The sequence below is a fragment of the Panthera uncia genome (genome assembly GCF_023721935.1).
Source record: "Panthera uncia isolate 11264 chromosome B3 unlocalized genomic scaffold, Puncia_PCG_1.0 HiC_scaffold_1, whole genome shotgun sequence".
Taxonomy (NCBI): domain Eukaryota; kingdom Metazoa; phylum Chordata; class Mammalia; order Carnivora; family Felidae; genus Panthera; species Panthera uncia.
Genome location: NW_026057582.1, coordinates 537,760 through 550,119, shown reverse-complemented (window position 1 = coordinate 550,119; position 12,360 = coordinate 537,760). Strand labels below are relative to the sequence as shown.

General features: G+C 63.5%; 1 protein-coding gene across 1 annotated transcript in view; it reads left to right on the top strand.

Annotated features, from left to right (window-relative positions):
• PACS2 (phosphofurin acidic cluster sorting protein 2) overlaps nt 1-12,360 on the top strand; it is a 55,918-nt gene that overhangs the window by 28,926 nt on the left and 14,632 nt on the right. Inside the window, exons 2-11 of the mRNA XM_049611993.1 lie at nt 389-476; nt 2,745-2,834; nt 3,902-4,027; nt 5,192-5,354; nt 5,979-6,052; nt 6,244-6,300; nt 7,414-7,473; nt 9,846-10,003; nt 11,528-11,618; nt 11,952-12,026. Of these exons, the coding sequence (XP_049467950.1) occupies nt 389-476; nt 2,745-2,834; nt 3,902-4,027; nt 5,192-5,354; nt 5,979-6,052; nt 6,244-6,300; nt 7,414-7,473; nt 9,846-10,003; nt 11,528-11,618; nt 11,952-12,026 (982 nt within the window). The remainder of the gene's footprint in view (nt 1-388; nt 477-2,744; nt 2,835-3,901; nt 4,028-5,191; nt 5,355-5,978; nt 6,053-6,243; nt 6,301-7,413; nt 7,474-9,845; nt 10,004-11,527; nt 11,619-11,951; nt 12,027-12,360) is intronic.

The window sequence follows — 12,360 nt, the reverse complement described above, 5'->3', positions numbered from 1 at the left end:
GGGGGGGGGGGGGGGGGGGGGTGGGGGTGGGTCGAGACGAGGGGGCGGGGCCTGCGGAGGCTGGAAGCTGGGACTGCAGGTGGGCAGCCGGTACCTGGGGGGGCTTCCCTGGTCTGCGCGCCCTTCCCGGGCTGCCCTGCCCCCAGACGTGCATCGAGCGCCCCCACAAGCAGGAGACCCGCTCCCTGCGACCCTCCGGAGCAAGGGGATGCCCAGTGGCACCTACCACCTGCAGGGAGCCTTGAGGGTGGCCCTGGGCCTAGCTGAGGTCCCTGGGGAGATGCGAGGGCCACATCTGGGGTTGGAGCTGCCCAGGGCGGGCCTTCCTAGGGCTCCAGGGGCTGTGGGAGGGCGCTGGCCCTGCTGAGCAGCCCTTTGGCCCCTGCAGGTTGTGCAGCCTGACCTTGAAGAAGCTGGTGGTGTTCACAGAACTGGAGAAGGAGCTGGTCTCGGTGGTGATTGCCGTCAAGATGCAGGTGAGGGCAGTCCACCCAGGGTGCCTGTGCCGTCCTGGAGATGGGGGCATGGCCACACGGCCAGCTCTCTGCCCTGGGTGCTTGACCTGGAGGAGGGTCCTGGCGCTCTGGCACGGTTGGACCCCACACAACCAGGGTGCAGTCCTGTCCGCGTGAAGGGCTGGCGGCTGGGGAGTGTGGAGGGACGCGAGCGTGTGTGTGCAGGTGACTTGCACAAGGGCCTTCCCGGAACAGAATTGTGCCGCCCACACCCTCGCATGTGCGCCCAGTGCCCGCCGGCCCTTCTCTGCCAACCTCTGACCCGGGGCTGGTCATCCTCAGGCCCCTCTCTGTCCCTCTGATCCTCGTGGGATCTTGCCTTGAAACAAATCACTCTTCCAGGAGGACCTGACCCGGGCCCCCACCCTGGGGGGCAGCGGCCCTCAGCACTGCCTTCACCCAGCCGCCAGCCGCCAGCCGCCCTGCAGGAGGTGCCGTGTGTGCTTCCTTGACCCCTTCAGGGATGCCAGTTCCCCGTCCACTCCCGAGTCAGGAGGGCTCTCAGCCCCCTGCTGCTCACGTGGTGCCTCCCGTGGCCCTTTGCAGGCGCGTCCCCCCTACGGATGGGGTCCGCCCTGTAGGCACCTCCCTCCCCCAGTGGCCGTGCTCACAGGCAGCTGCGTGTGCCGCCTCCTCCTTCGAGCGGCCCCCTCAGCTGTGCCTGTCCTGTTAGGGCCCCAGACCGTCCGACGCCCCACGGGACAGAGTGCCTGCTGCACCCCCGTCCCGGGCTGCTAGAGCCCACATTCACGGACCCCGCGAGCTCAGGCGACGGGGGTGCTGGTCCGAGTGCTCCATAGCTCCGTGTGGGCTGGGAGCAGCCAATGCCATGTGGTCCACAGGCCGTCCACCCGGACCCGCAGCTGTGCCCGGGACCCCTCCCTCTCCATCACTCCCATCAACTCACACGTCTGTTGTTTTTGTCCTGGACCCACTCCCGCTGCTGCCCTCAGCTGCTTCTCTGCACCCTCGTCTTGGTCAGACGCCACAGGAGCCCCTTCCCCCCGTAGCCGCAGTTCTCTTTTGTGGCTCCGAACCCACCTGCCCTTGGTGCCCCGCAGACGTGGGGCCACACCATGTCCGTCCCGTGGCTTCCTGCAATCAGCATTCAGCCTCCCGGTCTGTCCATGTTGGGACAGCTGTTTAAAAAAATTTTGGCGGGGGAGGGGGGCACCTGGGTGGCTCAGTCAGTTGAGCATCTGACTTCAGCTCAGGTCATGGTCTCCCGGTTCGGGGGTTAGAGCCCCATGTCAGGCTCTGCGCTGACATTTCAGAGCCTGGAGCCTGCTTTAGATTCTGTGTCTCCCTCTCTCTCTGCTCTTCCCCTACTCATGCTCTGTCTCTGTTTCTCTCTCAAACATAAACAAACATTTAAAAATAAATGAACTGTTAAAAAAATTAAAGAAAACAATTTTTTTAATGTTTATTTGAGAGAGAGAGAGAGAGAGAGAGAGCGGGGGAGGCACAGAATCCGAAGCAGGCTCCAGGCTCCAAGCTGTTGGCACAGAGCCCGACATGGGGCTTGAACTCACAAACCGTGAGATCACGACTTGAGCCGAAGTTGCTCGCTTAACCAGCTGAGCCACCAGGCGCCCCTAGGACAGTCACTTTTAAAACAGTACTGTGAGAAACATCTTTAATGCCTTTGGGGTTTATTTTGGTAGAGGACTTGAGGTAAAGACCTGTATGTTTTGTACAAATGACTTGTTATTTTCTTACCACAGGTATTTAGTGATTAGTTTTTCCTAGTGACCTGAGAGCTCATCATACACTGAGTTTGTGTTTTGTGCATCTATGTATGTATTTTCAGTTGTGTTTCTAGACTTCTCATCTGGTCCCAGTGACGGCGCTGCCGTGTGTTAATTATTACACCTTGTACCACATTTTGCTTTCTGGGGAGGCAGTCACCCCTCAGAAATGCTTGGCATCTCACACACCTGAACGGGTGCCGTCCATTTACCCCCTGACCCCGCTGCGGCATTTTGGTAGTCACATGAGGTGTGGCAGGAACCATTCTTGGTCAGCTACAGGAGGACTTGGAGGGTCAAGGACGTGGACATTTTTAAGACTCTTGAGAAGTCTCCCCAACGGTGCCTTTGGGAATCCCGTGAGCTTGTGCCGTCCCCCCTCCGACCTGTGGCTTTTCATCCCGAGTGTTTTCGGGGAGCCGACGTGACGTCCTTAGCCAGTTTCCTCTTGTGAGTGAGAAGCTGTCCTGTTGTGTCCCAGGGCTCCAAACGGATCCTGCGGTCCCACGAGATCGTGCTGCCCCCCAGTGGACAAGTGGAGACCGACCTGGCGCTGACCTTCTCCCTGCAGGTGGGCCTGTCCTCCCCTCGGGCTCAGCCAGAGCCTTAGAAGAGCGTGTGCTTTGTCAGATCGAGCTTTCCCTCCTGTTCCTGCCATGAAGAGAACGTAGTGAGGCCTAGACTCACCCTCAAAAGGCCGTTTGGGGGGCCCCCGGCTGGATCAGTCGGTGGAGGTTGTGCATGGAGGTTGTGCGTTCGAGCCCCACGCTGGGTGTAGAGATCCCTTAGATGAAGAAAGAAAACCTTTTTAAAAAGACTGTTTTGTTCCAGTGTTTAGAAGAGGTGGGGGGAACATATGGACCCTCAGTGCTGCAAGTTCAGACCCCCGTGAAGTATGCTGGGTTTGGTGCGACCGCGGCACGGGCCCCCCCAGCGAGAACCAGAACCCCTGCCCTGGCGCCTCCCCCCCCACCGAGGGCCGGCCTGCACAGCTGCTCTCCTGCCTTCCTCTCTCTCTGGGGGGTTGTTTTAAGGGGGTGCTGCTGTCCTGTTAACACACTCGCTTTAAAGATGAATACCGTGTGGGCGTCAGCTCACGTCCCGTTGAAAACCTTCTCTCCTGGTGAGTGTGTCGCATAGGGCTGTGGTTGAGTGAGGCCGGCGAGAACCCCGCTGGCCCCTGCCTCCCGCCGGCCCCCCCGGGCCTGCCTGGCTGTGCACATGACCCTAATTCTGACGCCACCACGGGACCTTCTGGGTTATGTGTTGAGTTTTTTCGGGGGCCAGTTTTATCAGAGAGCTGTTCACCCTCGTAAGTGCACGGCTCTGCGGTCTGGACAGCCGCGTGCAGGGGTGTGGCCTGTGCTCCTCGCACGTGAGCCCTGTTGTTGTGGCAGCCCCTGGCGTGCTCTGCACGGCAGCCTGGACCAGCACCACTCACGGGCCCACGCCCTCTGCAGTCTGCGTCGTGGGCAGCTGTGCTGGGTGGCCACCGCCCCGCTGATTGCCCAGAGACCCTGGCAGTCCGCTCACACCTGCCAGCGGCGGCTCTTACCGTGTCCCGGACTGAGGCCCACGGTGGCCCAGCGAGGAGTGGCGGCTGGCACATAGGGCAGCCGTGACTTCCCTTCTCTGCAGTACCCTCATTTCTTGAAAAGAGAAGGCAACAAGCTCCAGATCATGCTGCAGCGGAGAAAGCGGTACAAAAACCGGACCATCTTGGGCTACAAGACGCTGGCGGCAGGCTCCATCAACATGGCCGAGGTGAGCGCGTCCCCGCTCAGCCGGCTGCCCCCCCCCCCCCCCGGGCGCCCCGACCCGACGGCCTGTGTGGCTGGGCTCTGCTGTGACGGCTGCTCTCTGGCCGAGGGTAGATCCTGGCCCGGCGTGGGTCCGTCCTGCGGCCTCCCGGAAAGAGCGTCCCTGCGGGTGCCCCCACCCCAGCTGCTCCCTCCCGGGACAGCCCCGCTCCCTTCTGCCGGCACTGCCCGGGAGGGTGGCACGCGCATGCTCTGGGTCAGGGGGTGACCTGAACGTCAGGAAGCTCCCTTGGAAACAAGCGCTGTTGGTCAGAATGGAACCCGACTGCCCGACGCCACCTTGTCCTGGGGGACCTGGCGTCCCAGGTGTGGCAGGTGTGGGGCTCAGGAGCCCGGGCCTCTGGGAGCTGTGGGGCGGGCCCTGGTGTCTCTTGTGCCGTGGGGCCTCCACCGTCATGGGGTGGCGGTCCGGGCTGTCCAGGCCACTTTGGTGCCCACACAGAGCTGTGCTGGTGCCCGCCTGGGGCAGGGTAGGGCAGGGCGCCACGTGTGAGTGGGTTGACCAGCCTGACCCCGTGCCCCTCGGCCCTTCTCATCTGGCCCGGGACCCCCATGCGGGGCTCGGACAGTGGCGGTACTGGGTTGAGGGACGGGTGTGGGGCGCAGGCTTTCACCCGGGCTGGCGCACGGGGTGCGCGGAGGCGGTGCCCCTCTCCCTGGTCTAATGGAAATTTCTCCCGACCGGAATGGCTCTAAGGACTCACCGGCCAGGTGGGCCAGCCTCGCGGGCATTGGCTTTGCCGCATGAGACCCCCGGCCCACGCTGCTGGCCGGTCCTCCTTGGTCCCCCACAGACACAGGCCCCTGGACTTGGGTCTCCGGGGTTGGTGGCCCACAGCCACAGCCTCACACGCTATTCGCTGCGGCCAAGCCCCTCCCCTCTCTGACAGCCTCCAGTCCCCAGTGGCAGAGCCTAGTGCCGATCCGCCCCCCCGCCCCGTTCTTGGCCAGTGGCCTCCCGCGGCCCCCACACCCGTGTCCCGTGCCTCCCCTTGTCAGGCTGCCCCACGGCTGTGTCTCTTGCCTGCCGCGTGCCGTTGCTCACGTGCACCCGGAAAGTGGCGCTGCCCGGTGCGCTTTCTAGCGCCCAGCCCTGTCCTACCCCCAGGTGATGCAGCACCCTTCCGAGGGCGGCCAGGTCCTGAGCCTCTGCAGCAGCGTCAAGGAGGCCTCCGTGAAGGTGGCCGAGATCTGGATCTTCTCCCTGTCCAGCCAGCCCATTGACCACGAGGACAGTGCCATGCAGGCTGGGCCCAAAGCCAAGTCCACAGGTGTGTCTGCCTTCCTGTCCTGCCGGGTTTGAGAAGGCGGGGCGGGGGGCTGAGAGGGTTTGTGGGTTTCCCTCTGGACTGCACCCTCACGGCAACATCGTGCCTGCTCTGGGAACCTAGGCTGGGGGTCCCATCCCCGCGCCCTATATACCCCGTGTCCCGCGTCCCATCCCCGCGCCCCGCACCCCGTGTCCCGCGTCCCATCCCCGCACCCCGCACCCCGTGTCCCGCGCGTCCCATCCCTGCGCCCCGCACCCCGTGCCACATGTCCCGTCCCTGCGCCCCACAGCTGCAAGCTCAGCAGGAGGTCACAGGGTTGATCACGATGCCTTCTGGAGTCTGGCACAGATCCTGGCGTGGCTGTTGCCACCGTCATGATGGGGCCACTGTTCCCCTGAGGTGTGGGAGGGCACATGGGGGAGCCAGTCAGGCACGAGATCCAGGCTGAAGTGTCTGAGGCCCACGGGGGCCGCTGTGGGAGCCGGGAGGTGCGGCCCTGCCCCCACCTGGAAGTGCCCGTGGGGGCTGCGGGTGCCCAGGGCCCGGTCCTCTGGCTGCTGCCTCATTGCCGGGACACCGGTCGGAATCTCAAGGCACTCCCTGTTCCATTTGCTCGTTCCGTAGATAACTACTCTGAGGAGGAGTATGAGAGCTTCTCCTCTGAGCAGGAGGCCAGTGACGATGCCGTGCAAGGGCAGGTAACCTGGGGCCTGGTGTGCGGGACGTGCGGCCACCTGGGAGATGTGGCCTCAGGGCTCCCCGCAGCCGCACAGCCCCCGGCAGACAGCCCTGGACCCTCCTGAGGGGCCCGCGTGCGGGAGGCACTGGGAGGGGAAGTGGGGGGGGGGGGAGGGCAGTCCTCCCAGCCCGGGGCTCCGTGTCTCCCCAGGACTTGGACGAGGAGGACTTCGATGTGGGCAAGCCCAAGAAGCAGCGGCGATCGATAGTAAGAACGGCGTCTATGACCAGGGTCGGTGGAAACTGGTTTTACTAACACTGGGGCAGGGTGGGGGGGGGGTCGGGGTTGGGGGGCCCTGGGTGGGGGGTCGGGAGGTGAGGCGCCGTCCCGGGTCCCCCTGATCTGGCTCTGCTGGCTTACCCTGAGGCCCAGGCCATGACTCCAGGAGCCGCCCATTGTTCTTTATTCTCTGGCAGGGGGTCCTGGAGCTCACCCTGGGGGGCCAGTGGCTCCTGGCCCTGGGGGCAGGGGAGGAGGCAGGGCTACCCCCATCCTGCTCAGGCCACTCCAAGAGCAGAGGAACAGAGCTGGGAGGCTGTCCCCTTCCCTGAGTGAAGCCAGTCCCTTGTTTCTGTTCAGCCTCTGGGTCCGCCCAGCACAGAGGCCCTGGGGCCTGGGCAGGCCTGTAGGCGGGTGGGGGGAGCTCCAGACGGAGATGGAGGCCCGTCACAGGACGCCCACCCCGGGGAGAGCTCCCAGAGCCAAGCCGCTGCTGCACGTGGGCTGAGGCCCCCCAGCACGGTGGGTGGACACCGGGTAAAAGGCCACGGGGCACAAGCCCAGACACCTCCCCACCTCCTCTGGAGGCCCTGGCTGGGGGCACGGCAGCACCTGTGTGAGCCTCTGTTTACACTGGGTGTCCGTGCAGGGGAGCGTGGCTCCCCTTGAGGGTGGCTGCCTCAGTCGTGGCCGGAGCTTGGACTCTGAGGCCCAGCGCAGCGCTGGGCACACAGGGAGCTTGGGGTCTCTGCTGAGCCCTCGCTGCCCCCCCGTGCCCAGCCCGTGCCCACCCCTGGGTCCTACAGGAGGGAGGCGGTGCCGTGGCAAGGGGCCAGCCACAGGAGGCCGAGGGAAGAGCCACAGGGACGGCACACGCCCTCCCCGCGCCCCTCCTGGGTCTGTTACTAAGTCCGGTGCGGCTGTGGTTCTTAATGCTTGCGAAGGGTCAGTGCTGTTGGCGGGCGAGAGCCGCGCTCGCGGGAGCCCGTACAGACTGTGTGCCAGGCACCTCTCTCCTGCCGGCTGCCCCTGGCAGCCCGCTGTGTCCTTCGCGGGGAACCCACCCCCTTCGGTTCTGATTCTGTCCCACTTGCCTTGCAGCAACAAAACTTCAAGCAGAAGGTCGTGGCCTTGCTGCGAAGGTTTAAAGTGTCAGATGAGGTGAGTGAGATCCTGCCTGCCCCCCAGGCCCACGGCGGGGTGTCCTGATGAGGCGAGGGCTCTGGGGGCACCCGGGCCACATCCTGGCTCTGCCTCTGACCGTCCTGGGCTCCCGTGATACCTCGGGGGTCGAGCAGCGGCTGCCTACGTGTCTCTCGAATCACAACCCAGGGAACAGACCAGGAGGGAGGCTGGACGTCATTCGGGCTGTGACCATGAGTTCTGTGTTTCCTGTTGGTTCTAAGCCGACTATGTTTAGAGCAGCTTCAGGTTTGCAGAGTTGAGCAGAGACTAGCTTCTGTGGGCCCCATCGCCACACACCCGCTCCCCACCGCGGACGCGCCGTGGCACTGGAGCTCCCTCTCTTAGCTGTTTGCCGCCCCAAGTGCGTGGTGATGGGTTTGCTCACTTTTATAACCAGAAGAAAAATGCTTTGGTTTTACCTTCGTGTGGGCAGAGGAAAGCTAGTCCACAGGTTCTGGATCTACCCAGGAGAGGTGGCAGGTAAGTGTCCCAGGTGTCACTGGCACACGTGGTTGTGACAGAACTGAGGGCGATGGCCACCCGTCCACACATGTGAAGCTCCGGGAGGTCAGCTGCTCTCCGACGCAGGCACTGGAATCGGGTTCTCCAGATCGCTCCACAGATTCGGGAGGGTCCCCGTCAAATCCCCAGCTGTCTGTTGGTAGACCAGCGAGTCCTAAAACTTACATGGAAACGCAAGGGACCCGGAACAAACAGAATAAGCGATCGTTAAAAAGAACGAAATTGAAGGAACGATGCTTTCTCATTTCAAAACTCAGGAAGAGGTATGGAATCAAGACCGTACGATCAGCGAGACCGGAAGTGAATCCATTTAAATTTTTTTTAACATTTATTTATTTTTGAGCGAGAGAAGGACAGAGCGTGAGTGGGGGAGGGGCAGAGAGAGAGAGGGAGACACAGAATCCGAAGCAGGCTCCGGGCTCCGAGCCGTCAGCACGGAGCCCGACGCGGGGCTCGAACTCACAGACCAGGAGATCGTGACCTGAGGCGAAGTCGGACGCTCAACCGACCGAGCCCCCCGGGCGCCCTGAATCCTTCTATTTGTGGTCAGTTGATTTCTGGCAAGGATGCCAAGACCACCCGATAGGGGGGAATAGGCTTTTCGGCAAATAGCGATGGTCCCGCTAGATTTCCAAGTGCTGAAGGGTGAAGTTGGACCCTTACCTCACACCACGTACAAACACCAACTCAAAATGGACCGAAGACCTAAGTATAAGAACTTACACTGTGGCAGTCTTAGGAGAAAACAGAGGAGTGGTCTTGGCGGTAGGACACAGAAGCACGGGAGCCAAAGAGAAAACCAGGGGTCAGACCCCATCAAAACATAAAAGTCATGTGCTCCGAACAACCTTCCAGAAGATGAAATGGTGGCCATAAGATGGAAGGGCTTTACAAATCGTAGATCCCATAAGAGACCAGTACCCAGAAGATGGAAAACGTACAACCCCAAATACGAAGACGACACGGGTAAGAAATTAATCGTCCAGCGTAACAGTTGGTCAGAGGGTCTGACGAGACGATTTCTCCGAAGAAGATACATAAACAGCCAGCAGACCCACGAGAAGGTGCCCGGCGTCACGAGGCGTCCTGGAGGCGCAAGCGAGAACCTCACCGACCCCCACGCGACGCCCGCCGGCAGCTGCGGCTTCGAGCGGAGCAGGAGACGCTGGCGGGGGTGTGCAGCAGGCCTTCCTCCGGGCGATTCCACCAGCGATGGCATTCTTGGCGTTTACCTACGAGAGACCCGGGCGCGTCCACGCAGACTCAGCGGTCACAGAAGCTTCGTCTACAGCGGCAAACCCCAGAACGTCCACCCCCTGGCGGTGGCTAGACCGCGGACGGCGCGGGCGGTGGCGAGGCCTCGCTGCGGGCAGACACAGCGCAGACGGGTCTTACCGCGCCGCGCCGAGTGAGAGGGCCGCAGAGGGCCGCTCTCCGTGTGGCTCCACCTCCTTGACGTTCCGGAAGAGGACGGACGCACGGGACAGAAGTCGGTTCAGTGGGTGCCTGAGGAGGAGGAGAGGGGACAGTGAGAGGCCAGGGAGGCCCTGGGGAGGGAACATCTCCCGTGTGGCTGTGGTGCTGGCCTGTGCCAGCTGCGCACTTCTGTGTGGAAGCTTGAGTCACGGGGGGAGGAGTGGCCCAGCCGTGCCGGCACCCCGTGACTGGAGGCCCCAGGGGTCACCCCAGCGTCCGGCACAGCTGGGCTTCTGGCACCTGCTGGACAAAGGGTGCTCGGCGGCTCTGCGTCCTTTTCCCACCTGTCCTGCCGAGGGGACCCCCACCCACCCCTCGTGCGTGCGCTCACACGTCTGACGTCATCGTAGGTCCTGGACTCAGAGCAGGACCCTGCAGAGCGTGTCCCCGAGGCGGAGGAGGACCTGGACCTTCTGTATGACACGCTGGACATGGAGAACCCCAGTGACAGCGGCCCTGACCTGGAGGACGATGACAGTGTCCTCAGCACCCCCAAACCAAAGCTCAGGTGAGCACCCCGTGGCCCCCAGGTGTGGCAGGGGGCGCAGACTGTGGCGGGGGGGTGGATGGGGAGGCTGTATTCTGGAGGGATCTCTGTGGAACCCCAGGTGAGCACCCCGTGGCCCCCCACATGTGGCAGGGGACGCAGGCTGTGGCGGGGTGGGACGGGGAGCCTGTGTTCTGGAGGGATCTCTCTGGAATGCGCTTGGGAGCATGAAGACAGGAGACCAGTTTGGAGGCCTTGCAGGGTCAGGGATGGAGGGGCAGGGGCTCTGCGTGTGGAGGGTGCTCAGGGGTCTTCCTGAGGTCCCAGCCGGGCTGAGGCGACCATCACAGGAGAGGCCCTTCTGTGCAATGGGGAGACGGGCTGCTGGGACCGCAGGGCTTCCCTGTGCACAGGGGAGGGGAGTGGGCATGTCCCCAAGGAGCAGGGCATCTGCCTGGCTGGGGCAGGGGAGGGCAGGAGTGCATGTGGCCCGTCTTGGGGGCATCACTGTGGGGTCCGGGCAGGCTGCCAAGAGGGGGCCACGTGGCAGTCCAGAGCCCCCGTGGCCTCCTGGTTTTTTGTTTTTCACATGGTGGTGGAAGTCGGTTGGAGGGAGACGCGCACATGGGGGGAGGGTGGGCTTTCTGTGCAGCTGCTGAGCCTCTGGTTGTCCTACTGTCGGTGCGCCTGTGGCATCTGCGGGCTCTGGTTCAGGTGCCCGCCTCTGGCCTTCACTGTGGCTCCAGGGGCCCGGCTTCTTGCCTGCTGCCCACCCACCTCCCGAGGCCCCTTGGGCTTTGCCCCCGTCCACTGGGACAGGCCCTGCTCCTGTCGGCCGCTGGCTGACCCAGGCCACCTCTAGGTCACTGGCAGCTGGTGCTCACAGTTCTGGGAGTCTGCGTGGACGTCTCGGGCACTGTTTCTGCCCTCACTCCCACATTTCTCTCTCCCTGGTGGCTTTGGCATCAGACCATGTGCCCCCTGTCCACCGTATCAGCTTGAAAGGCTTCTAAGTCTCTTCGAATCTATGAGTCCCCCCACCCTCTCCCCAGCTGTCTGCTGGGGACAAGGTACTTGGCCTGGTCTGCCTGGGGTTGCTAGATCCTGCTGACCCCACCGTCATTGCACTGTTGAGCCTGTGTTCCTGCCAGCTGGCCGAGGAGCCTGAGGTCCCCTGGCTGGCCTGCTGGCCCTCCAACAGAACTGCTGGGTGCAGCCGGGGTGCAGGCCAGGAGGGGGCAGGGCAGGACCAGGGATGAGGTCCTGGGCTGTGGGTGTCAGGCCAGGAGAGGGCGGGGCTCGGGGGCGAGGTCCTGGGCTGTGGGTGTTGGGCCAGGAGGGGGCGGGGCTCGGGGGCGAGGTCCTGGGCTGTGGGTGTCAGAGCCAGTGGAGGAGCTGATGTGGGCCGCAGGGCAACCTCTCCTGGGCTGTGGTTCCCTTGCCCCATCCCAGCCCTGTGTGGCCGCCAGACCCCAGGGCACAGTGGCTGAGCCTTCAGCCTGGGGAGGGTCCTGGAGGGTGACCTGTCTCCGTCCCCACGCCCAGGCCCTACTTCGAAGGGCTGTCACACTCCAGCTCGCAGACGGAAATCGGGAGCGTCCACAGCGTCCGGAGCCACAAGGAGCCCCCGAGTCCGGTGAGCAGGCTGGACGTGGCAGTGCCCACCCTTGATGGGAGCACAGACCGCGGGTGGGCCTTCCAGGGTTTCCCGTCTCTGATCCCTCAGGGTGTTGCTTACACGCCAGTGTCAGACCAGCCCAGAGCTAACCGTGCTCCTGGGTCTGCGTGTGGCTGGAATCTCCCTGCCTGATGCCAGGTGACTGTCACGGGGTGACCTGAGCCTTCAGTCTAAGGAAGCCCTGGCCAGTCTTCCCAGGCTGCCCCCCAATCCCAGATCCCCCTGGCCAGAGGTGAGCCAGCCTCCGTGCCCACCATTAAATATGCCCTGATTCCCATCTGGTCCACACAGGCTGATGTGCCCGAGAAGACCCGGGCCCTGGGAGTCAAGCAGCCGAGTGACAGCGTCTCTGACACGGTGACCCACGTGAGCAGGCCCAGAGCACGTTCGTTTGTGCAAGCACAGAGTCCACCAACACACTGTCTCTAGGGGTCTGAGCCCGCGGGGCAGGGCTCGACACTCAGGTCCTTACCTTACACCCCAGGGTGTGGTCAGGGCCCCTTGGATTCACCCCCACCCTGGGGGATGGCCAGGGTTCCCCTGGATTCACCCCCACCCTGGGAGATGGTCGGGGCTCCCCTGGATTCACCCCCACCCTGGGGGATGGTCAGGGCTCCCCTGGATTCACCCCCACCCTGGGAGATGGTCAGGGTCCCCTGGATTCACCCCCACCCTGGGAGATGGTCAGGGCCCCCTGGAT